The 26,883-nt window shown below is 41.2% G+C and overlaps 1 protein-coding gene across 4 annotated transcripts in view; it reads left to right on the forward strand.

Moving 5' to 3' along the window:
- Positions 1-24,844, forward strand: part of SPECC1 (sperm antigen with calponin homology and coiled-coil domains 1) — a 91,067-nt gene extending 66,223 nt beyond the window's left edge. For all 4 annotated transcript variants that reach the window (XM_062012353.1, XM_062012352.1, XM_062012354.1 and 1 more), the window contains 5 exons: positions 873-1,023; positions 1,919-2,021; positions 18,144-18,260; positions 19,091-19,150; positions 19,927-24,844. In XM_062012353.1, coding sequence (XP_061868337.1) covers positions 873-1,023; positions 1,919-2,021; positions 18,144-18,260; positions 19,091-19,150; positions 19,927-20,016 — 521 coding nt within the window. In that variant the 3' untranslated portion in view covers positions 20,017-24,844. The remainder of the gene's footprint in view (positions 1-872; positions 1,024-1,918; positions 2,022-18,143; positions 18,261-19,090; positions 19,151-19,926) is intronic.
- The last annotated feature ends 2,039 nt before the right edge of the window (positions 24,845-26,883 follow it).

A 26,883-nucleotide genomic window follows, 5' to 3' on the forward strand; every position in this document is an offset into this window, starting at 1 on the left:
CATTAATTGATAATTAACATAGGGAGCTAATTGAAAAGGAGGAGAAAAAGTTGTGTTCCTCATTCAATTAATTTCTGATAACAGCTTATAATGGCCAAAGATCCTGGCTTGCTGACAGTTTGTCCTCAGAAGCAAAGCAGCCAACTTTCCATGTGTTACACATTATTCTGCCTCCTGAGTGATGTGCATGGGGATATAATTTGATTTCTATAATCTCTTTGGCTTCTCTCCAAAAATCTTCAACAACTGATTCTGTGCCTACTGATTTTATTTCTTTTATTTTTATAAATAAGCACTCACATGCAATTGTGTTTCATAACAGATATTTTAAATGTAATATTTGTAATAAAAATATAGCTGCATCTGCTAGGAATAGATTGATACTTCCCAGAGTTCTGTCAGAGAAGATGCCAAGCATCCTGTGATAATAAGTACATTTTACTGCTCTGTTGAGCTGAGTTGTATTTGGGAGATGAGGCTTTCTTCTTGTAATTCTGCTAATGGCAGAAAAGAAATTACTGTACAAGAACTGGTCAGTCATCTGGTGAAGATATCTGGTGATCAGCTTTTGAACCTTTAAGACTGTAGATTTTGGTATTTCCCCTCATTCACCTGAGGCCCCTACCCCCCAGCAGGAGTATCAATCACAGGAAACCAGGCAGTCTGTACTGTTGAAATCATCAAAGCCATTCCTTGTTATGATCACCTCTAATCTGCTCAAGGTTTCCTAGCCCCATGTGTGTTTAATGAACAAATGAGTACATTTGTTTAGAATCAAAACAACAGACTCCATATTGTGTGCTGGGTGGCAGGACAGTGATTAATCAGATTCCTCAGACTGCAAACTGACAGCTTTTTTTTAATCCCCACAGACCTTCTGAAGGGGAGAAATGAAGAGCTGAAACCAGACCATTACCTCCGTAAAAGCCCCTCCCTGGAATCCCTGAGCAAACCTCCAATGGCCTTCAGCAGCAGAATGCTTACCTCTGCCCCCAGCAGCTTGAAACCCCAAAGCAAACTCAGGTACCAACTCAATTTCCTAGCAAATCCCATCACACTGGACAGCCAGCATTAGCTGGCAGCAAGATGAATATTTTAATCTGGTGGATGCCTGTCTTCATCTCTGTCTCTTGTTAGCTAGTCTGTTCAGTTCAGATATCTGAATTGGGGTTCTAATAACCACAGTGACATGACAAAATGAGGATAGCAAACTTTCAGGAGCCACTGTTCTTGTATACAAGAGTTCCATCATGTGTATGAGTGGTCAACCCTGATTATCTTAATAAAGCTTTGCTTATTATGATGAGTTAAAAACTAAAAGCTTTCAGGTCTAAGGGAAAGCTGGACACAGGATGTTCTGTCTGGAGAAAAAACCATGTATTTCCCCTGACCTTCACCATTAGTTCCAACAGTAGAAACTGTAGGGTGGAGGCAATGGGGGTGTTTTGATTGTTGGTTGGCCTTTGACTGCAACATAGCTTCCAGATTTCTCATCTTATTCAATAACTCATTCTGCAGCAACTCAATTGGATGTGAATCTGCTGTTACAGATTCTCTAGATAGTTTCTTTCAGTTCTACACCCCAAGTCCTAGTTTTCAATAGGTAAAGCAAAGAGGTTTCTTGAAAATGTTGTTAGTGAAATTGATGAAAATAATAGCAGAAATTCTGGGTTAACACATGCCATCAGATATCTGCAGGCTGCTCTTTTTCAGCTCTTTATATGCATTGATACCAACTGCATTTGTCTCATCTAAAAGCAAATACAGAATGCAAGCTCTGACAGCTATTACAATTGATTTACATTTAGGTTCTGTGCTGCCATTCTACTTTGTCACAGAGATATTAATTACACACTGGTTAAAGGTAAGAGACTTCAAGCATATTTATCTTCTTCTCCCTTACACTTCCCTGAATTAGTGTGGAGAGAAAGGACCCATTGGCAGCTCTGGCTCGAGAGTATGGTGGTTCAAAGAGGAATGCTCTGTTGAAATGGTGCCAAAAGAAGACTGAAGGTTACCAGGTGAGGGAATAGGTCCATTTTTACTTTTCTCTGGAGAGTAATTCATGGTTTCCTATGGGTGTGCTGTATGCAGTGTCACTTCAAAAAATGTGTGTGTTTCAATCTGCTGATTTTTACTTCTGCTGGATGTTTCTATCCTCTTCCTTCAGATTTATTTAACATTGCAGTTCCCAATATTACATTGTCCTGAGTAATTAATATGCAACCTCCAAAATATTTACTGCATCAAAGGTGACTGATGGTGAGAAGCTGAGTGTGTATGTGCAGCAGCTTCAATTTAGCATTGACTGTAGAAATTACATTTTACTATTTCTGTAGGCTTCTGTGGGTGATGTGCTATTGTGAGAGTTTTCACCAGGCATTTCTGTGAAACCAAAGAAATATTTCCTTGTGTGGCCTTGACCAAATGAAGTTTGCACCTTGGAGCCCTGTTTAACAGCATTTTACAAAGCAAGTTGTGACTCCTTAGAACGTCTCATTTCTTTGCAGAGTGATTTTCACTCTTAATCAGGCATAATGATTTATCCAGTTCTTGTTTGGTCATTGCTGTGCTTATCAAGCTTTGGCTAGTGTTTGTATGCAGTTCAGTTAGGCCTTTGGTTCTGCTTGCAACTGAGCTGTAGAAAGCAACTACAGATGACAGTTGAGCCAGTGATATAAGCTGGCTGTGCAGGATAGTCTTGGTTTGAGATAAGGTTGAGATTTTTCTTTCTTAAGAATAATATTGTTTGTTACTTAGTGCAGGAGACAAAAGCAGTGATCACCACATGACATGCACCCTGGAGCAAGCCTTTAATGAAAGCAGAGTCCATCTTTTAAAGTAAATAATTGTATTTCTTTTTCTTTGCAGCTATGTGTTTATGAAGCATTAGCTGCAGGATGGAGGGGTTTGGAACAAAAGACAGTAGCCTTCCCTTTAAGTGAATTGATCCATAAAAGTTTGTCATTTCTTGGTACTAGCATATTCACCTGACTTGCATTAATTTCACAGAAGGATGGGTATTGGAGAAAGCTCTTGGCTTTAGATACACCTTAGAATAAGGCCAGGGTTAGTGTTTAAGCTCCAGTTCTGTGTACTGCCTAAAAGGTTACACTGTTGTCCCCTGAAATTGTATGCTGTGTTGATTTATTTTATAACTCATCTACTAAAACTCTCCTGATCTTGTGTTTGAAAGTGTGGGGGAACATTCTCATCCAGTCCTCAGAAAACGATTCATGAAGTAAAGCTTTTCCAAGTCTAACTCCTGTTAAGCCAACAAATCTACCTCTTGAGTAACACTTTCTCCCAACACTATTGCCCTTTTCTGTTTCAAATGACACGTATGATAGGCTTCCTCCACTTCTCTTAAAAGTCTGAGTTCACTTTTAGAAGTGTTCCCTGAGAGTCAGCTTGTACTTTTCTTTCTCTGATTTCACACAAGTTGGACTAAACTTATTGCTTTCAGAAACTGTTAACGTGGCTTTGCAAATACAGAGGTCTGTCTTGAACCTGTAGGCACTAGACAGGCGACAAGTATTCCCTTTGTGGTAGAAGAGGAAAGGAGTTTTGTTTTTCTGTGCTGAATCTAAGTGGTGGAGCTAACTGTGTATCAGATAGCAGGCCACCCAGGAGGTATGCAGGGCAATCTGGGTCTGTTTGTTTTTCCTTTTAGTATTAGCCTCTGGAGGAAAGTATATCCATGCTTCAGAGAGCAGGAGAAGTCTCTGCTTTATAAATGGCTGCTGAAGTGTTGTTGCTACATGATTGTCCAGATGATGTTTCAGAAAAAGCTTTGTTGTTTTGGTTTCTGCTCTGATGAAGCTCTTACTCTGTTCATGGCTGTCATCTGTTTTTACTCCTTCTAAAGCAGCTGAATGAGTTTTAATTCAGAAAACTCAGAATGAGTAGGTAAAGCACTGCAAACACTGTAATCCAGGACACTGAGTAGTTCAGACTGATGTAGTGAGTGGCCTTACTACCCAGAGTGTGAGATCTCAGGGCAAAACTTAGATGAACAAAGATGGTATTGATTTGTGGTGAGAGTCTTGCCCTTCTATCTTCACTGCTTTATTTAGAGACATTATCTCTTGGACATTGTTCCCAAGATTCTCATTCCCATTGCTCTTTTTATGATGCATTCAGTAACTCGTCTTGAACTTGCACTCATACGATAAGACTGATATTAAGCTCCACAGGGAGTTTTTATCATTCTTGAGTACAAAGCGCTGGAGTGGAGTAAAGAACGTCATCCTCCTTCCTGCCTGAGCCACTGCAGTGGTGGGAATGAGGTAAGGAACCACCAAGCAGAGCCCTGGTGACGTGTGTGGCTTCTTTTCCATAGATAATACATCTGTCTGTGAGTCATCATCTGTGCAAGTCCCAGTATAATCTGTCATGGTCTTTGAAACGTGAAGCCCAGAACTACAGATAATTCCATATGCAAACTGTTTTCAGCTCCATGATGCAGTGGAGTGAGAGAATAGAGGACTTGCTACTTGGCTGCTTAACGTCTCTTCAATGCCAAAGGGTACTGCCTTTGAGGTTTAGGAACAGTTCCTGGTCTGAGCTAGTGAGGATGAGGGAGGTTCCTTTCTCTGTATATTATGGAGATTCCAGGTTTCATTAAACATTATATGAGCAAAATGGAGTAGGATGACCGATACTCTCAGTAGCAGCTACTACCTGTGTCCCAGATTTCCTGAGGAAAGCTGGATTAGTGACCTAGAGAGGTATCTGGGGATAAGACCTGAGGACCAGCAAACAAGGCTCCACTTTTTAAATGCTTTAATCCATACAAGGCTTATACTATAGATAGAAATTTGCATCCTGCTCCTGGCATATATTCTTGTGTTGACTACAGCGGGAACATTCCCTGGCTTTGAACCGCCGCATGTTTCCCAGGAGGCAATCTCATTAAACAAGAGAGGGACACTGGAGGGAATTGAGAGAAGAGTAACACAATTAGTAGTGGCCTGAAGGGTTTTGTTTGTTTTTCAAGAAAAAAAAAGAAATTGCATGAGTTTACAGTAACTGAGGGGAAATGTGAAACATCTACATTTCTCTTTTCTGCTAGGACATCTCTAAGATCCTTATTTGAAAGTAATTTGGTATCAAAAAGATGTGAATGCTAAAGAGAAAGTAATTATTTAGAGCATGAAAACAGTCACTAGAATGAAAATAAAGCAGAAGGTCAGTTTAATGACTAGGAGGAAAGAAATATGAAAGAAGGATTGCATAAACTGTGGCATGTTTGGTCATATGATTTCAATTTACACACTTGAGTGCCTGGATGAATGTTATCTGGAATTCTGGCCATCAGTTTTGAATAACTGGGGAGGTGCTAACAAAATCTCAGCAGTAAAAAGAATTGCAGTGAAATAAGGCTTTGGGCTCAATGACTTTGTGCAAAGCTTCCTTGAGGAAAATCTCCAGCTTAAAAGCTAACCTTAATCTAATGTATGGCTTCATATAAGAATTGTACACTGGCACATGATCTCTTTTGCCAGACATGGACTGTTCCTTCTGCCTCTCTGCATTTGTTGACATCATAGTGTATAATGTAGGGTGATGAAATGACCAGACTTGAGAACTGCTTTTGCGGCTCTGGAACTCAATTACCACAAGTTCTTTAAACCACAGAGCCTGCTGAGAGTAAGTTATTTCTGTTAAAATAGCTTTTTCTTTGTTGTTTTGTGGTTTTTTTCATCTATTTAAAAAGATGATACATCATAGCAACAATGTGAAGTAGAAATTGTGTGTCTCTCTTCTAATAGGCTCTATTCCAATGAGTCGGAACTCCTGGAAGCTGCTGAGTCATTCCTGTTGCATTATCACCTTCCATAATCATATCATTAGTGACTGTGGCGTTATTTAAGTGCCCTGGTTCTGTTTGCTGTCTGTAGATGCCATTTGTCAAGGGGCCAAACCTCTCTAGATTGTCTATTGCTATCCACAGATGTATTGTGAAAACTCGAAACATCAAGAGGCACTTAACCCATAACCATTAGAACTGAGGGTTATTGTTTCTGATGCACATACCCTGTCCAGAGAGAGGAAGGAATTGCTACCATGTTAATCAATATAGTTTGCTTAAAAGAACTATTTTAATGTTTTTTCCAACCACTACACATCCATCCAATGGCACAGAGGAATACAGATTCTGAGACCACGTCTTTTCTCCAATACATAATCACGGTGATGCTTTATTAAAGTTATATTTGGTTTAACAGAACCCATTTGGGATGCACTGGTTGGAGAGCCACGATTTCTTATGGTAAAGCTATCTGTGCAGTTGTCTTAAGTAAAGGAGAGCTAACTAGGAGAACACAAGGAATGTTCTAGAACCAATAAAGGGAAATGGCAGCTATACTCCTGAAGACTTTAATATATTTCATATATTCCCTGCCTGTGCATTGAAGCTGTTGCATTATACCTCACTGACCATGACAGTGTATCAGCTTATGGAAAACGGCAGTGGGCATCTTCAGGAGGAGAGGCAGTGCTCCCTGTTAGCACTGACACCAGTATGAGATGGCTGATAAATTGCTATTGGTCTTACAAGTATTTGTGGGACCAGCTTCAGATCTGATTTCTTACCATCTGAAGGAATCTCAACAGCCTGGCAAACTACTTAACAATCTTTATGTAGCTTTCATGTTGTACAAGTAGTTCCTGGAGGAGAGAATTCCTTTTAATTATTCAGTATAACATACATGAGCAACTATGAGCAAAGCTTGAAGAAAATGATTTATTTGTTTCCATGCCTTATTCGGAGTTCTTTGACTTTATAGAAGGTCCCAGGAACACTGTGCAATTTTAGAAAGTAGACTTAGGAGTGTGTAGGAACTATTTTTAGGGCAACACTCTCTGACATTGTATTGTTTAGTCTGAATTAGCAAACTACAAATATCTGTATGCCCAACCATTCAGAGTGTTTGCCTCAAACATTGTGAATTGTTTTTTGAAACTTCCTTTTCTCACAACACAGATAGTTTTGGGGCTCTGGTGAAATACTCTGATGGAGACTGCAGCCTGGACAGTTTCCAGATATACAGATTGGCATTAAGAGGAGTATAAGTACTTCAACCTTTGGTTTTGTTGAGGATATTAAAAAGTGCCTCTCCAGTGTAGTACCTCAGCTATTCAAAAACAAGGGAAAAAACCCCCCTACCCTGGAGTATTCCCACTATTAAGGCTCTTCCAGCCTTGAGAGACAGAAATTGGAAACAAATTACTTCCGAACATAACCTGAAAGGCATTAAGTGTAATTCTGAATGCTTTTACTACTACAAGCATAAAGCTGGCACATCAGACTGTGTAAAACTGGGTATCTCTGCATAGTGTAATGTTCTTCATGTAGGAAAGATGCAAAAGCTTAGGGAGAAAAAATAAAGGCTGTTGGAGTATTTGCTGTTTATCAAGTAATTACAGCAAGAGACTGGTTGACTAGTGGTTTGGCAGTGGATATAATATAAAGCTTTTTACCCTTTTGTATTCAGTTGAAACTCAGACTAATACTAGTTTTTTGTTTATGACTTTGTGGCTTGCTTTTTCTCACAGGAATTTGCATTCCTTTTCTTTTTGTACTAGACAGTTTTCCCTCCATATCCTTTGTGTTCTCAAGCCCTATTCCATGATATTATTATGCTTTTTCTCATATTTTTTGGTTCATTTGCCTGATGAATGAGATCTATCATGGATTAATTGTGGCCCAAATGTGTACAAATATAGGTGGACTGATGAGGACATAGTGTATTCCCTGTGGTCAAGTGGCCATGGGGCCAATACATTCTCATTAGGGAAGTGAACTCTGCTGCTAGGACAGCCATCTAGGACTATTTTTTTTTGACTGCTGATCCGTCAAGCAGATATATTTCTATATATCTGCTACACATTGGGCTACACATTGTGGGGATCTGTTTTACAGGAGGTCCAAAAGCTCCTTCATGGCCAGTTGTACATTACCATGTCTGTGTTTGATGGTTTCTTCCTTATTCTGGAAACTGAGAGTTATATTTAGAAACAAGAAGTCTCATTTCTTTGTACGTCATTAGCGTGGGTAGTTGACATTATCTTTCTACATTAAGCAACTACTGTCTCAAGTTTCTCTGTCTTGCCTCAGCACTTTGCCCCACTCAAACATCAGTTATGCACCGTCTCAGACCACGGAGGGTGAGCAGAGACTGTGTGGCAAATGCTACCACAGTGCTCACAGTGATTCTCAAGCTGGCAGTTCTAGTTGAATCCAAGAGCTGAAAAGGCAGGATCGGCCCTCTCCACCTCTGAACCTGGGCAGAATAGAATTCCTGTGAATCAGTCAAACACTTTCTTTGACATTAATATAATAGAGCTTAGTTTTAAAGCCTTAGCACAGCTGTGCAGTGTCCTAAAGAAATAGAGAACCCAGTTGCTTCTTCATCACAGGATGTGCCCTTGTGTATGATAGTGATTCTCTTACCCTTGTCTACGTTACTTTTTGTGTTTGTGTCAAGTGGCATAAAACTGCTGCAGTATGTTTCCAAATTGTATCAATATTATATCAGATTAATCTCTCTCTGGTATATCAACATTAACCAGGGTTTTATCTGAATCTTTAACTAGTCATGAGATCTAGGTTAGTAGTGGCATCCAGTGATTCAGCAGTGACACTGGGGAGTAGATGTAGAGATTTTCTAGCCACGTTTCCAAGTGAGGTCTTTCAAGCAATGAGGATGGGAGGTAAATCCCATCTGCTGTTACACACAGTTTACATGCAGTCTGGAAGGGCTGGAGTCCCACAGTACTGTGATCTTGTATGCTGAAGCTCAACAACAAAACAAATAACTCCCAGTATATGTGATGTGGGTGAAGAAAAACACTAAACAACCCCCCTGCAGATTTAAATGGGCAACCATCCATTCATTCTAAGCAGCATTCATGGCAGAGTATCTCTCTTCTGGGGATGACTGGGAAGGTTTCCTTTCTGCCACACCAACCTCTGTGCTTGAAGTTAGAGGCTGATGGCCAGACCCTGCTGAGCAAGCAGGGGAAAAAAAGGCTGTGTTAATATTTACCAGTACCATTAATGCAGCAAAGTGTTTCAGTGGCAAACAATGACACTTACCCTAAAGGACCATGTGCTGACATCTCTCTTCTGAGAGGATGCACATGCTTCCTAAGAGCTCTGCATTTTTACATTTAGGCATTTAGAAATAGGATATATGTGCAATGGATTTTTGCCATGAAGTTGATAATATATTCCATGAATTTCTGAGAAATGGATGAAAGTTCTGGAGCTCTTTGTGTTTCTCTGATTTTTGCTGAAGAGGAGGGTGTTGACTTGAAAGAGGCTTTTCTGATCTACGCGAAAGTGAAAGGGGGTCTTGGTCATGGCTATTGAGATAGGAGGGATTATCCTGTGTTTAAATAAAAATTAGCAGGAAGTTCAGCAGGAATTTTGCTCCCAAGGCTGCTTTGGACCATTTTTGTGACTTTGGCAATCTTGCATCATGTTTTTCAAATATGATATGATAGGTCATCATATCATATCACTGGAGTGAGATGAATTTCAGTAGCATTTGGAAAGATGCTCTGATAGAAAGGGCAATCTTGGGAGTTTTTAATTAATGAAAATATGGGCTTAAAATGTCAAGGTATTCCCAATGTTATTTACAGAATAAATGTTATCTTTTTCTAAACAAAACCACTTCTAGCTGAATGTCTACATACAGCTTCTTTGTATGTCCCAGCTGGACCCAGAGTTGGTTCTGCAAAATAAATGCAGCAGCTAAATCATGGCACGTTGGGTATAATCAGGCTAATTACCAACATGCAAGCCCCCTTCACAGTGATGCCAATGCATAAATATGCTTCTCCAGTGTAGCCAAAGAACTTGAGCCAAGCTCTACCTTTTTTCACATAAGAGGCTTTTATCCTGTAAACAAATAGAAGTCTCTTGATTGGAGGGATAAAATAAACGCCCAGGCAGCGCTCTCATGCGGAACTTTCTATCCTGATGGGTAACTTTAAAAATAGCATTTACATTCTATCCATCCCAAAGTCCAAGACACTCTCCTTGTGTTGCCTGGATGCAATGACAATCAGTGAAAACACTGAATTGATTGGTCACCAGCTGGAACAGCTCCAGCCCCAGAATTTAACCAGGAGAGAGCTAAGCCCTGCTGCTTGTGTCATGAATATTCCTTGCTGTTGAGGCTTCTCTCTACCTTGTTTCCTTCTCTTACCTTGAGCCTGCTGCAGTCTGAAGCCTACCCCTCTGCCCAGGAATTCCAGGACATGACTAATCTCTGAGCTCTCAATATAGATAATTAGAAATAGCTGTGGGAGCAGCCAGTGTGGTTATTAGCAATTCTACTCCAGGACTCCAGGCAGGAAGTAGCTGTGCTGCTGCCTTGGTCACAGAGGGCAGCTAGTTCCTCCCCTTCTCTCCCTCCCTCCTTACCCAGAGTATCTGTCTGGTCCTCGGAGCTGTGCTGCTGCATCTTCACTCTTGCAGCCTTGAGAATGAAGGAACACAGCCCAGTCTGTTTCTGGTCTGTGGCAAAGTTGATGAAAGTATTAGTTGTGTAGCAAGCGGAAAGTTATCTTTCAGCAGGTGGGCATGACAGGTATGATTATACTGAAGAGCAGAAAAGAGATGCATAGCAAAAATAGTAAATCACCAAGATCTAATGGGGTTATTACAGTGAGGAGAACCTGTGAGTTTCTGGTCTTTCTTGCATCTCTCTCCCTCTAGATTTATCTAACACTTGTTTGCCTGCTCACTGAGTGTCACAGTGGTGTAAACTGCAGAAATAGTCACACTCCATACATGTCTTTTGTCACCATTACCTCATCTCTGAAACGGCCCACAGACACCCATAAAACTCCTTCAGCTTATATCAGCTCTCATTTAGCCCTGTATGTTTGAGTGGTAAGAAGCCAGCTCCCTGAGAACTCAGGAGTTATACATACTCTCTTTTTCTCTCTTTCAAGTGGAATCTGGTGTGCAAAGTGATAAATCAAGACTCAAAATTAGGAATGTGTGCAAACTCCTGTTACTTTACTAGCCTTTAGTGAGAGCTTTGAAGTAGGTTACCTTTAGTAATGAAAGTTGTCATGGGATAATTCATATTCAAGACAACTCATGTTATGTGCTAGGAAAGGCTCAAATACATTTGCTGAGTGTTATGTGCAGTGTGGCAGCAGCTACTCTCAACCCCTGTTCACCAGAAGTTGTTTTCATTTGAAAAGGTCAGTCTTTATATATAAAAATGCAAACAAACCCTAAAAACTGTAGGTAAGGCAGAGTCAAGTGTTTGCCAGTGCACACAGCAATAGATGTGATGGGCAGGAATGGTGCTGTTTGGCTCAGTAGAGAGGTTACTCATACCTATGGTTACAGCAATGATTTCAGTGTCAGGAGTAGCTGGTTTTCCGCTTGCCAGGCAGAGGAAATGGGAAGTCACATAATTACTTATCACATAGTGCCTTAAATATCTCCTATTTGGTATTACTTTCATTTTCTCTTACTGTGAACTGTAGCTATGGCAGCACCACATCGCTTTTGTGATCAAATACCGGAACTAAATTGCCTTGTAGAGGTCATGGACCTCCTCAGTACCTATAAAGAGCGAGCTGAGCTTGAAGAGTGCACAGATCATTTTGGAATGGCTTTACAGTTTACTCTGAATGATGTCTCCGAGGCAACTCCTATCAGATAATCTTGTTTCAAGCACAGAACTTGAGAGCATCATGCTACCTATTCTTTCCAGTCTGACTCAACTAGGAAAGGTAATGGAAACAATTGGGTGTGCCTGACTTTTCGGTATCTTCTGAGATCTCTGACTTTTGAGAGATTAAAGAAGTTGAGAGCTAAACAATCTTTATGTAGTGATACATGGCAATAAGCTTGTTAAATTTCCTCTTTCTAAATGCCCCTCCTCCATGTGACTGCTATAGTCAACTGATGTTTGATGTTTCTATAGATAAATACAATTGTAAGCTTTCTAATGTCCTCACTATGCTGAGTGAGCTCATTAGTTCAGACATCCTGAGGCAAATGATAAACTGTAAACCCAAGGCAACACCTGTGGCAGTAGCAGAGCAAAGAGCAAACAGAACCTATGATAGGGAATGGGATTGCTTTATAAAAAGAAATGTAGTAAATGAGAGAACCCGTAAAGAGCTGGCACCAGTTCCTTTGCATTTCACTGTGTTGTAATTACATATTTTAATAGTCTTTTTCTCACAGCATTTTATGTTATCAGAGCTATGTTATATCATATGTATAACCAGCATTAAGACACATGACTTACTGACATGACTGGTAGAAGCATTAGAAATAATAGATGATGGGGACAAAAACTCAGAGTTTCAGTGAAAGGTTAAAACAATTCTTAAGGAGAATGCAGCTGCCTGAACCATTTGAACTAAGGATATTAATACAGCCTGGAAGATAGAAGATCATTTGACTTCCTTCCCAATCTTGGCTAGCCACTTAATCTCTACACAATAAACACTATGGCTGTTCCACAAGCTATTCTAGATATCTCTTTTTTTAATCAAGAGACATTACTTTATTGTGTATTCCACTTAAGAGAAAAAGATTTTTTAAGAGAAAAGTTCCTGGTAGTAGATTGACTGTGATCCACAAATCACCTCAGACTTTCACCCATTGAAATTAGCTGTGTGTAATTGTCCAAGTCATCTGGGTGCACCCTGTAATTACAGAAAATCCACGTTCATGCCTTTCGTCACTGTTGACTAGACCTGACCACACTTCTCATTCATCTATATTTCAGTAGATTGCCCAGATGTTTTATGTCTTTGCTGGAGCATCTTAGTTTACTAGAGTGTTTTGTTTGCTCAGAAGGTTAGGTCGTGCTAAAAGGAGTCCTTCTTCACTTGTGTTGCTTTTTAGGAAGCATTTAGAACTTGCCTATCCACAGCTCAAAGCTTATATGCTTCCTTTGAGTGGCTGAAGCTCACTCATGTGTTGACAACCACTTAGGGTGTAATAATCCAAATTAGACTTATGATTTCATGCAGCTATTGTTAAAGATGGGTGGAAGATGGCTTTCAAGGTTCTTGTTCAGATTTTACATTAGCAAGGTCAGAGATCAGATTTGCAGAGATGTGGCTCATGAAAAGGAGGTTCCTGCTCAGACATCTGTGTCTATATGTAAACACATAAAGACACTGAGCTGAAAGACATTTGGTCTGTGGGGATGTAGGTCTGGTTCAGAGGCAGGAAGGATTGCAGAAAGCTGAGACAGTTAAGGGGGAGCTGCTATTAAAAAACAAGGCAATTCCTGTTGGTTTATTCAGTATATTTCTTTTAACTAGTTCTGTCTTCAGTGTTTTTGTTCTATATGGGCTGAACCTCAACAATTAGCCACTCTGGCATGTTCCTGGTGTGGTGTTTTCTGCTGATGACTTCTGAGAGGTAGGAGGGCATGTTGTGTGTTGACCAGAGAGGGTGGGCAGAAGGATGCTAAGGGTCATATTTATTGCAGACTTTTTTCCACAGAGTTCCAGGCTGGCTTCAAGATGATCCATGTCTATAATTCATAATTCTAGGTCTTGTGGAGAAAATCATGACAGAGCTATTGCTGTGGGCACAGTAACATCTGTGTAGTGGGAATATATTGTGTCAGTATTTTAACCTACTCAGGCTGTAACAAAGAGTGCATGATGTCATTGTTGCTTTTTACTGAAGACTTGGAGCTGAAGATGTAGTGAAATCTAATGGTGTGGATGTTTTTCCCTCAGATAAACAAGAACCTGTTTTTAGTGAGGACAGTTCACACAGATATCCCTGTGTGTCTTCACCATGGCTCTCATAGCACTCTATTATCTGCAAGCAAAGGTCCTGTTCCTGGGGTGGGGGGGCTAAGGTTAATGACTTGCAGATGTTTAGTGTCTTTCAGACTTGACCTGCCACTAATATCAAACATAACACATTTGCTCTCTCAACAGCTTTGCCTGGATTTTTAGGGTGTTTTTCCTTTGTTTAATATCAAGTACTTTTAATATGCACAGAAATGAACCACACTGGGTGCTTTGGGGCTTTCAGATAACTGCACTCCCTGGTGTGCTTCCAGGTTCCAGTCTCTTAATATTCCCAGTGCATGTATAGTAGCTCACTCATGAGCTTTCATTTGAAGTGAATGAACTATTTTCACTGACAAGAAGCCTGGGAGCTTCACTGGAAGTAGTTTAGTCTGGACACTTCAATGCTCTACACAGTATCCCAGCAAACTTTGTACCCTCACATCTTTCAGTGCTGCTTCTTGCCACACAGAGCATGTAAAGATGGTTATGCCATCATGGTGTAAAAATATCTCTCTTCTGACCTGATATTGTTTTCTTTCAAGATTTTCAACTTTACACCCCCGCCTCCCCAATTATTTTCTTAGCAGCACCATGGAAGGCCCAGGTCAAGTGCTGCACAATATGGATATGATATGTCTGCTCCAAAGGAAGGTGGTAACCCTCAGTGCTGCAAGGCCTAAGCTACTTGGCTCCTCACATGCAGTTTTTCAAAGCTTGGGGAGACAGAAATCCCCAGTCTCCATCCTGCAGCTTGGAAGTGTATGTTAACAACCAGCATGTACACAAATAGCTCCCATGTATTCTTGGACTGTGGAGAAACAGAGAGGTGGGGCACAAAGACTGAGACAGGTTCCACTGCCAAAATAATCAAGAGAAGTGAATATTTTCCAAGGTGCTCATTCCCTAAATTGTTTTCCCTTTTTTTTCCCTCCTGGCTTCAGCTGTGCCAGAGATGTTCCAAGAAAGCAGAGTGACTCTGTTTCAACTTAATTCCTTTTGGTGTGGTGTTATGGGGAGGTATTACAAGTTAAGCTGCAGTGGAGCAAAACACAGATCATTTTCATTTACCATGTCTTATGTCCCAAATTGAAAAGCAGTTAACACAGAATCCAAGATTAAATGCCAGAGGTGGAGTTAATACCACATATGAAATGGAAATGCATTTGTTTAGAGGAAAAAAAGACAATTCATAGATGCTTGTTGGATATGAGAACGGCAACTAAGTGGTTTTGAGTATATCTGAAGTGTTTGTTGTTGTATTATTAACTGAATGGTTGAGCTGAACCTTCAAACATTCCTTTTGGGTTTGCATTTAGGAGAAAAATTCAGATTTGAGTTTGTTTGTTGATCATGACACACCACTTTGCAGTAGATTTCATCTGTGGTTTAACTTGTTTGTAAGGCTTGGATCCAAGAATTACTGAAAATGACTGATTGGACAATGCTATTGGAGCTGTGAGGATTTTTGGACCTAGTTCTAATTTTACTGTAGACACTAGCACTTACCTCTAGATATTGTTAGATGGGAGGAGAAAAGTTTTAGTTACAGTTAAAACTACAAATACGAGTAAATTATCAAACTGATGCTGGGTTGATGAAATACTGTAGGAAGGAACAGTTTTGTATCTCATGTTTCTCTCCTAATAGCATAATGAAAATGAGGGTAGGATATCATGCTCCCACACAAACGTGACTTGCCTTTTTGTCTAGTCCTGTTGCTTAACTAAGGCTTTGTTTATTCCTGTTTCCATGGCCTTTAGCAGAGAGGGTGAGCGACCTCCATTTTCCATTTCTATCTTACAATACCAAATGAGAATATTGGCATTTGCTGGTAGGCTATTTGCTGTTAAAATATATTGGCCTCAGTAAACACATGTCTGTAATTTGGCAGTCGGTCCTTTCCCACTAACTGCAGATTGATAAACAGTAACTAACTTGTTTGTCTGAAAAGCATCAAGAAAGCAGAGTAATCCACCTCCAGCCAATTCCATAACACAAAGTTGGACTTCCATGGTGTGACTTTATGGATTAGGCAAAGCCAAGGCAGCTTTCAGAGCAAAACACTATTATTTTCTTGTGGTGGTATTCAGCCACTACATGGCTTTTGTTTTATCTCCATTGACAGATCTTAATAGAGCAAAACACAATGCGGTGGCTGATGCCGTGGGGTAACGTCTGCTGCTGATGGCCTGCTTTCTGAGCCCATTAGAGTTGGAGATTTATTACAGCCACAGTATTTTAACCTGAAATGTTCTGTTCTGTATCAGCTGGAGTTCTGTTTGGACATTTATTACTAATCTGCAATCCTGTCTGACTGGACAAAGTCCAGGTTGGACAGCTAATCAGTGAGGCATTGTAAGTGAAGAGCATATGCTGAAATACTTCCTGTCTGGGTTTTAGTGCGTCTGCATTAGCTTTTGTATGAGATGCAATAAAAGCTTTGCCTTTTGGGGAATCTTGAAAGAAACCGGAAGATAGCTAATAAAGCAAATTAAGTGGCAGAGAAGCTGAGCACATGGGAAGATGTGGCTGGTGAGAATGGTGTGAGGGCAGCTCCACACCTGCCTTGCTGTGGGAGACAGTGCAGTACTATCACATCCTGGAGTCTTCCACCCTCCAGCAGCTGTTACGTTTCGAGGCAATGTCATTTAGTTCACTGTTTTCTTTTTAACTCATATTTGGAACTACAGCTGCTATTATAGCAACAAAACTTAGTCATAAGAATTCCTTCATGTGCTGGTATGGCCAGTCAGTGCAAACAAGAGCATTAGGAGGATCACCTTGCTCACAAGAGTATGTCTAGCTGTGCCTTGCAAGAGAATGCCTGTGCAGAACCCCGAGTGCACTCTGTACCCTCTGTCATCTTTGTATTTTAAAGGACTTCTTACAGACAGGCTGATTTTAAAATACCAGTTTCTGTTTCTGTAATCACTCTAAGCCACCTGTTGAGTATAACAGGTTCTGGACTTCACTTGTCATGAGTAGGGAAGCCAGGCTTCCTCTGTGCACAAGTGCACCCTTGTTAATGAGTTATGTGACTAGCAAAGAAGACTCCCACTGTCAACAAGGGGAAGGAAGTTGGTTTTTGGCCATTTAAATTTGCAACCACATGAGACTGTTTCATTCAAAACGTTTCCTTTTGGCTGCCCTTCTGTTGGAGCTGGCAATGGTGGGAGTGTTGCTACAGACTAGTCAGAGATTTTTCTTGCTCAACTCTGGGGTTTCAGTTGGATGTTGCTGATACAGCCCTGAAACATTGGTTCCTCAAGCAAACTCAGCTTTGTCATGTTGGCAAATGTGCAAAGACACAATTTAAATGTTTCTGTTGGTTTCTGTTCCATAGGGATCTTGTATTGTACTTGTTACCAGTCACACGGCCACATTTATTTGTCAGTGACTATGGTAGTAGCAGAGTGAGCATCAGGAAACCTCTGGTCTCTCCTCAGCTACTCATGGCTCATTTTGTGAATTAGGGTAGATGAAGAAATTTTGTATCTTAGGCTTCCCATTCTTTATCTTTTTTTAAGTGATCTGTGATGTGCAGATGAAAGATTCTGCATTGATGAAGAGAGAGAGAACGCAGACACGCACATCTGCCCAGCTCTTGGAAAGCTGCCAATTCAGCTGGTGCTGTTGCCAAGTTTGAGCCTCCCTCTCACATACAAGTTAAAGAATGTGCTTGTTTGTTCTTATTTAGGGCTTGAGGACTATGTCAGTATTTAATCACTTTGATATAACTTTTAAGAAGGAGCTGAATCAAGTAATAACTGTTAATTACACATTGTCATTAAAGCACGTAGCAGCTCTGGCAGATAACAGTGGTCAAATACACTGATTACACTGCCTCATCATTCTACAAATCCATCCTTCTGTTACACATTCTGAGAAAAGGAAACATGAAATTAATTACAAAACCTCATTTTAAAACATCAGTTATTTCTGTTGTAGGTGCTGGGGAAATGATATTTTCTAATTGGAAGGAACCAGGTAAAGGATTTCCTCTTGCCAGCAGAGGAAAAGTGCAGCTGCAGCATGTGCTGCAAGTACTGTTTGTCACCTTCTAGAAAGCACTGGAGAGAGTCTCTCTGTTTGGGGCCTGATGTGAGAAACATTTATCTCCTTAATAATCCCTTATCCAGGACTTTGAAACTTACCATCTTACTTGGTATCTTTCTGCTTGACATGGAAAAGAAGGAGAGAATGGAAAGGGTAAACCATGTTCCTTTAATATACTTGAGTTTTTGTTTTGTGACTGCTTAAAAGCTGTTGTTAGGAGATATTTTTGTTGTGTAGCACTGTTCAGGGATGGTTCATGCTTTCTCTTACAGAATATTGATATTACCAACTTTAGCAGCAGCTGGAGTGATGGGCTGGCCTTCTGTGCTCTGCTGCATACATACTTACCTGCACATATTCCTTACCAGGAGCTCAACAGCCAAGATAAAGTAAGTTTTCTTGAACCTGCTACTACACCATTTGTAGAATTCACAGTGATGGATGTGTGGTGGAAACAGAGTGTTGCAAAGTCTTGACCTTGATTGATGCAAAGTAAGTAGATAGGTGCAACAGTGAGAGACAGGTGTCAGTTGAGAACTTATAAAGCAAACAGACTGAATGAAAAGGGGAAGGAAAGCCACAGTGAACTCCCAGAGAGAAAAGCAGGTACTACTGGATAAAGAGTAAGTGATGAGTTACCTGAATCCAGTGAGTGAAGATGGGTATCCCTTTTGAAAGGCTGAAGCAGTTCCAGACTCCTGGATCAGTGGGCAGACAGATCATTCATTGAACTACTTGGACAGCTATGTATCTAAAAGTCAGACCATGTCAGCACATTCCAAATCCGTTATTAAGACCCTCACAAAGCAGATGAACCTGGATTTAGTGGATTTACTTCAGACAGCTAGTATCTGTTACAATAAGAGTTATACTATATACAGGAATGCCTTGTATTAGTTAACACCTCTTCAGAAACCTTTCACTCATAAAGACAGAACCTCAGTGGTGTTTTTTATCCAATTGTAATCAGTTTCACAAGAATGTGTTTGTCAAAATCAGCGTCTGTAGCTTAGGCAAATAGCAGGTGAGCTATTGAAAGACAAAGAACTTGTTTGTGAGTATGCCTCACTAATACAAAAAGTGTCTGTGCAAAAGTGTCAAATCTGTGGTTTTCATTTTACAAATACACCTATTCATTTACTCATTAAGTAGAGGCAAGGTGGGGCTCAGGAATCATACTTTAATGATAATCCTTTTGAACTTGGTTTTATTTTTACAGAAGAGAAATCTGCTGTTAGCATTTCAAGCTGCTGAAAGTGTGGGCATCAAACCCAGCCTGGTGAGTAACCTTTATAGCAAGGGAAAATTTGCTGCATACACCCCTCCAAAGCTGTTGTTGCTATGTGGCCAGTCACTCAGCTTGGACTGAAAATGTTCATATGCTAGGGAAGGCTGCACCACTGTCTCTGAAAGTTCATGGTGTTAGGAGACCTTCCAGGAAGAATTGATAGAATCATAGAATTTATATAACTTGAAGGAACTTCTGGAGGTATCTAGTATTGAAATGAGACAGTATTGATTATGTCCTCCTCTTGGAAGCTGACACCAGCTGATTCCTATTTTCATGGCTAAACTTGCTTGTTAGACAATTTCTTTCTTTTTGTTATAGTATTTCAATAAACAGAAGAGTAATTTGTGTGTGAAACTGTTTAAAAAGCCTTTTCTTAAATCAACAGTAGGATGACAAAGGAGAGATAAGTTTAATATGGAGGAAAAAATACTATGGTGTTCATGAGCTAAATACAGAATTGAAGACATGCAAAGAAGCAGCAATTTAAACCAAGTTTTAAAGAGAATTGATCTTTGATTGGAGATGGAAGAAATCTTTTCAGGATGTAAAATGCACATGGCTGTTTAACCTAGCTTGTCAGTGAGTTTCAGAACTACCCTCGGCCACTAGATCATTGCCATGGACTTTTACACTGCATGTGGCTTTAAGGAGCTCTGGAGTGGAAGCAGAAGTAGTGTTCAGTAGCCACAGTTACTCAGAGGACCCAGTGATGTCCCCAGTGCTGGTGTTTGACAAAGTGCTCACAATGTGTCTGTCCTGTGCAGGAACTCAGTGAGATGATGTACACAGACCGGCCTGACTGGCAGAGTGTGATGCAGTACGTCGCCCAGATTTACAAGTACTTTGAGACCTGAGATGCAGAGCAAGAGGTGGACAGAACTGGGGAAGAGAACAAAGAAATGCTACAGATGCACTTGATCACTTTAAAAGTCCGCTTGCTCCTCTTCCACAACCAACCTAAGCTCTTAGTTTGAAAGAAAGCTCTTTCATAATTTTTCTTACATCTGAAACCACAACCAAATAAATATCCATTGTCCATCCATACAAACCAAATTCATCTGTAACTTTATTGTCAGGTGAAAATTGCAAAGCATTTTTGGACACATGTGGAATATTTCTGAAGAGGATCCTGTGTGCTAAACAATTTCTGCCTTGAACCAAACTCCACCACCAGGAGACCTGCTACAAAATGGAGTTGTAAATCAATAAGGACTGTGCTGGCACTCAAGGGGGGCTGGGAGATTAATATTAATACAGAAGCTCACAAAAATGCTCTTTTTGCCAAAACACACTAAACTCATCCCAAATGCTTGTTGTTTTGTTGCCTCCATATATTTTATAAAGCATCATGACAGATGCACTGAGGTGTGTGTAACTTTCACCTGAGTTGCTCTCATGCATCTGACCCAAGAATGTACTAGGTTGCTTGTCATAGCTTAAGCAACAACATAACAGGATCATTTGTAACTCAGAAACCACATTCTGTTCCATCACCAGTTAGTGGAAGAACTCTAAAAGATCCTGTTAGGTGCTGGGACATCATTTCAGATTAAACAGAAGTAATCCCTTTGAGGGAAAAATAGGTTGTTTATTTCAGCTTTGTTACTTGGTTACTGTGGGAAGCCAGAGCTCAGTTTCCCAGCTGACTGTGCAGGCACAGTTATCATAAGAATATCACAAAAGCAATGTACTGGTTTTAGTTTGCAAGGTGCCAGTAATCAGGTGATGAGTCTCTAAGCAATACAGTGACATCTCAGTAGCTGATATTTTTGTGGAGTGGGGTAACTTTTTCCTTCTGTGTTGATCCTGTGTAATCAACACAGATGTGTAATTGCTGTGTAGAGGCATGAATCCTGAGACAACCTGTGCCTGTCCAACAAAATGTAGTCCACAGGGCACTGTTAGATGCTTGGAAGTGATGTTACCCTGTGAAGGAACACAGTAATGTATTAGTACCAATGGCAGTTGCATCTTCACTCCACAAGTTACCAAGAATGTAACTGGAACCTCTCTCTGTGTCATGGAAATCTCTAAGGCGCCAGAGAAAAGCTTTCCAGCTCAATAATACTGTTAGTAAAATGTCTGAAAGATACTGTTTAATTTCCACTATTCCATTTCTCTTATTTCACATCATGAAGTTACATTTTCCATTTGTCTCCAAGGATAGCAGGATCAAACAGGCTGCTTAATTTGTTCTAGGAGAGCATACGTTGTCCAGGACCTCACAGAGGGCTGCTAGTTGCTTTAGATGAAGCTGGTAGAAGAAAGTTGTTTAGTTAGCATGTGTAACCCTGTGACCAGGCTTGATGTTTTGTGAATGTTCATCATGGGGAGCTAGGGATCATTTCTTACAAAACATAATAGTGTGTGCTCACTGCCCTTCACTCCTGAAGAACACTTGTGAAATAGAAACAAGCAATTGCACAGAAGAAACTTGGTGTCAGGCTTTCTGGGGCTTTGCAGGTGGCTGATCACAGCCTCTGGCTTCCCCACGGTGCTTTGTTGTTTAATAAACAACCTATTTCAGACTTTGATTTTTCTCTCAGCAAAATACAGGATGAAGGGATAGATGACAGTGGCCAGATCAGTGAGTGTACTGAACAAGAAGGGAGGCAGCATATGCCTGTTTTACAGGGGGAGAGGGACATCACTTGCTCTTAGTTTTAGTCTGACAGTGATTTTAATCCATTGGCCTCAGGAAAGCCTGATTCCAATCTTCTGCAAGCCTGTGTGATAAAGAAGGACAGTGGCATGCACTTACAGTGCCCTTGCACTCTGTGTCATCCTATACTGTGAGAAAGCAGTTGTAAATGCTGGCCAGAGTTATTTCTTTACAAGAGAGCTTTTCCTCGATTGAATTCACTCTCCAGTGTTTTTTAGCATACGCTCTGCCATCCCTAGAGAACGTAGGATGAGCTGCTCTAAGTGTTCTCAGATACAAGTCTCCTGTTATGTGGTAAGATGGAAGAGGAAAATAGCTGCTAAGTTCATGGAGGAAGGCTGTCAGGCTGCATTGCCTTGTGGATGCAGCAGGCTCTGTTCCCTTGGGGAACCCACTGGCAGAGATCCCAACTCTCCCCAGTGGGCAAGAACTCAAAGCATAGAGAAGCCAAAGCAGCAAATTCCATATTCCTCAGTGGGCTTTGGATCGGGCACTTGCAGGGATGAACGGGACTGTTTTAATTCCCACTGTCTACTTTCAAAGTCTGAGGGCTCCACTCCATCTAAGAAAGAGATAATCTTAACCCTCTGATCACTGTAAGTGTGTGTTCCATGTGACTGTCAGATGGACACCCAGTAACTTTGTTATCTAATGTCAGTAGCTTCAAGTGCTGTTCTGACATTTGCTCTAATCTGTTTTCTCTGAGACTTATTCTAACTTAAACCATTTGGTCTGATCTAAATGATTTTTGCAAGGCAATGTTTCAGTCATCTCCTTGCAGCTTATTCTCCCATGCCCTCTGGTAGCACAGACCAAACACTAATTCTGCACAGTTCTAATGGTATATTCTTAAAATGTTTTTGTTTACCTCAGAGTTGGAGCAAGTTGCTGTCTGGCAGTAGGAAAGAAGATACTCAGTTTTACCATTTTCTCCATGTTACTTTGCGGTCCTCAAACCTGCAGAACATCTCATTTTGACATGCAGGTACTTTGAGGTTGTTTTTCAAGGTGAATACTGTTTGTTTGTTGATTTCACTGTTACAGTGTGGTGTATTTTTTCTTCCCTTTGGACCTTGCACAATTCCATGGCTAGAGCTGGACTTTCAGAAATTACTGTTGTTTTTTCATACTGCCTTAACATTTGAGTATGAATTTAGTTTTTCCTACATAAGATGCTGCAGACCAGCCTGATCTTCAGAAAATCTACAAGCCCTTGTAAGACATCTCAAATTTGAACTGCAAAATTAAAGTTGTAGCTGCCTGTAAAAGGAGAGAGTTTGTTAAGTTAAGCTAGAGGATATAGGGATAGTCTTCATCAAAGTTCTGAGATTCCTCTGAAGCTGTCCTGGAATGGAGCATGTGATGATACGACCTGGATGGTGCAATGTGTTGTATCAGTAACAGTTTGCCTAAACTGCCTGAATCCTTTCTGACTGTGCCTCTTTGGAGTAATGGGTCTCTCCTTGATGCAGACAGGTGAAATCACTTCACCATGTCACCATATGCTCCCTAAATATACAGCCACCCATAAAACATACTTACACAGGCTTGTATGTGTGTAGTTGGGTAGTCTGTGGGACGACAAGACATCAAAGAGCTGATTTTGGATGAGCAGGTGAGAAGAATGGTTCAGATGGGAATTTCAGTGAAGTTCCATGGAGGGATATCGCGTTGTGTGACTGTTGTGCTGTAGCTGTTAGAGAGGAGATTCAAGTGGGGAAAGGATACAGCCTGACTCCCAGAATTTCTGATGAGTCACAGAAGGTACAAATTATTTCATGGCTTGGGAATGTACAGAGGCATTGAGAAGCGAGCCCAGAGTCAGCCTTCTCAGAAAGTTTTCTAGAAAGGCTGATGAGCTGTTTCTGAAAGTACAGAGTGAAGCAGGAGTGAAAGTCCCACGTGAGGAGAGGGGGTGTATGAGCCATACGTACCTGGGCCTTTGCAGCCAGCAAAGGACGTCAGCTCCAGAGTCCTTACTGACTGTCATCTTGAGTGGCATTTCTCCAAAGAGGGCAGCCTGGGGTGGATCTCAGAAGGTGAGGAGGGAAGAGAGAGCATGTTGCTCACTGCCTTTGCCAGGTTCCCCTTCCTGTGCCTGTGACAGTCACGGAAATGCGAGGGGGACAAAGCTTTCCAGGTTCTTCCCGAGCTGCAGCAGGGCAGCCGCACTGAGCTGAGTGAGCTCTGGCTTGTGCACGTTCTCCAGTTTCCTCTCAGTGAAACGTTCTCTTTTAAGTTTTGGCAGGTTTTCTTTTTGTAGTTGGAAGCTGTTTTTCCACAGGTTTTCTCTGTGATTCCCTTTTGTGTGTTGCAACCAGTTGTGTGCAAGTTTTCAGTCCCAACTAAGTGCAAAATCTACCTTTTTGCTTCGCTGACTCTTCCCCTTCCCTGGCAATGCAAATATGAGCATTGCCTCAGTAGTTTGTATCTCCCACATCTCTCTGTGCTTATGGTACCGGGTCTTCCCACAGGAAGTGTCTGGCAGGGCCAGCTGTGTGCAAAGCTGTGCCTTGGGTATCTGATAAAAGGCAGAGTCTATGTGGGATGAGATTATGCATTTTCCTGTCAGAAGAGGGCTTTTCCCTAAAAAGACTCAGGGCACTGAGCATTAAGACATTTTCAAACCCAGCAATAACTTCTACTATGCTAGACTATACTGGTTTTTACCAACTCTAGTGCCATTTCAACTCACCAGTACGGTGTAGAATCAAGCTTATAACTGACCTGCAATTAACACTTTCCTCAACTGGTGGTCTGTCTTTGTGTTTTTTTGACTTGCACGTGTGCCAAGTTCCACTGGGCAGTGCTGGACACAATGTTTTTGTGGATTTTAGGTCCAGGCTTGAGTTTGTCATGTGAGATAATCACCTCTAACAGTCAAGTACTTTTAGCTTTCCGTGTTGGGTACAGATGTTACACCGTGATCTAATTTATACAAAGAGCACACTAGAATGTACATACTGGGCATTGCCAAATTGGACATGCTAATATTTAAAGATTAACATTATTAAAATGGATGATGCAAAAAAGAAGTCTGTGTAATATTTCTAATAAATCTTTTCCCATTTCTGACATTTGTTGTAATGTTTCAAATATCTCCACATAAGCCAGATTTTTGGGCAGTCTGCTGGGAAGGAGCCAGGAGACTCCCAGGAGGGTGTTTTAAAGACACTCATTGATTCTTCTGTGCTGGTAGCAAGGAAAATTTGGTCAGAATCTTCTTTTCATAAATACATCAAATGCCATTTTTTTTTCAGTGACTTAGATGCATTTGATGCCTTCCAGAAGATTGTCTTGGGGATAAAGGAGTGCAAGATTCAGTTGCTGAAGCAGATAGCACTGAAGAGACAGCAGGAAATCATCCTAGTGCAAAGGCATGGAAAGAACACAGAAGAGACCATTGTGTCTCTGCATTCAGAGCTCTTAAATGACTAGAGGATCAAGAAAGAAGCGGGTCAAAAAGTGGAAGCAAGGACTCATGGCTGGAGTAGGTATAAAAATAAGTCACCAGGGAGTTAAGAGGCCAGATGAGTTACAGCTCAGAGTCCATTGAGCCTGGGAGAGAGCAACAGGACGTGACACTCCATGAGAGGGTGAGCACAGCTATGTATGTAGTGCTGCAAAGAAATTCCTCTGCCCTTCTGTGAGCCAAACCACTCAAACGTGAGGGGCTGAAGTCCTGTGGGCACACCAGTGACCAGGCCTGGCACTGGCCTGTTTCCCTACAGCAGCAGGGATTAAAGGCTGCTGATCTTTTGAAAGGAAGCCAGAGCATCCTGATGGAATCCACATCTCAAAGATTGAGCATCACCATCTGCCTAGTGACACTGCAAAGGAAAATCAGGCTGAGTTAGGGAAGAGAGGGAATAATAACTCCTTGCCTAAACCAGAATGGCAAGCAAGGACCCTGATGGTGGCATTTATTCCAAACACTCTCCATGGAGTAAAGGAGGGCTTCCTAAATTCTAGACTATATCCCTGGATGGAATTCCTTTTCCCAGCCTGCACGAAGAGGGCTGTAGGCACCTGCCTTTGCTGCTGGGCTCCAGCCACTCTCCAACCTACATACAGCTGAACTCAAATTCTGGAAGACTTTGCTTTTATCTCATGACAGTAATGGCAATGCTAGAAGAGTCAAAATTGCTGAGCCAGCAAACAAAGCAAGGAAACAAAAGAAAGGAGCAGTTGAATCCCTTGAGGCCTCTCAGGTACGTTTGTGTCCAGCTGGGTCAACGAAAGCTTAACAGAAAAAGTTCTCATTTACATAACCCAAACTGCCTGCCTCTCCCTACCTAATTATCATGTTTCATCTTGATTTTTAATGCTAGGCTGATCCTTTCTTCTGGCAATGTGACAGGCAAAGCAGTGCTGTTTTGGTGATTTGTCTGCTCTGGGTAGCTTTTTCTCTTGGCTAAAGTTAAGACCACATGAAATGGCAAACTAGATTTCCCAGCTTTTTCAGGCTGCTGCACTTTGTTTGGAAGGTTTGCTGTAGCTCACTCAGAAAGCACTAGACTCAATATTTGCACCTCAGGTGTCCTCTGTAAAGGAGTTCTCAGAAGTAGCCCTGTCTCGGGGAGCACAGGCTTGGATCATGCTTAAAGTAGAAAGAGCAGGACTCTGAATAGTTACAGTTGTGTGACCTTAGAATAAGGCAATTTGTTTCTGTCTATCTAAATTCCCAGTCCCTCCTTGATCTGTTTTCTCTGTCCTTTTGTCTGCCTCTGTCAGTTTTCAGCGGTGTTTGCTAGGAGCTGATACAGCCTCCAACCACAAGCTAGACCTAAGATGCAGTTTTACAATGGAAATCATTAATAATCAGACCAGACCAGGTTTATAGTGTTGTTTAGTCCCAACGGGGTGAAATCCTGGCTGTCCAGCCCTGCTCAGGGAAGCTGTGATCTCACAACTCCCTACTTGTACCTGAGACACAAGCAGAAATTGCCATGTAGCATGAGCTGGTTACAGGGTGGCATTCAAAGCCATGGGTGACTACCTCATTTCCATCTTCCTGCCACCCAGCCAGAGCCTGGCTGAGACATTAGGTCACTGATTT

This window comes from Colius striatus, chromosome 20, assembly GCF_028858725.1.
Source record: "Colius striatus isolate bColStr4 chromosome 20, bColStr4.1.hap1, whole genome shotgun sequence".
Taxonomy (NCBI): Eukaryota; Metazoa; Chordata; class Aves; order Coliiformes; family Coliidae; genus Colius; species Colius striatus.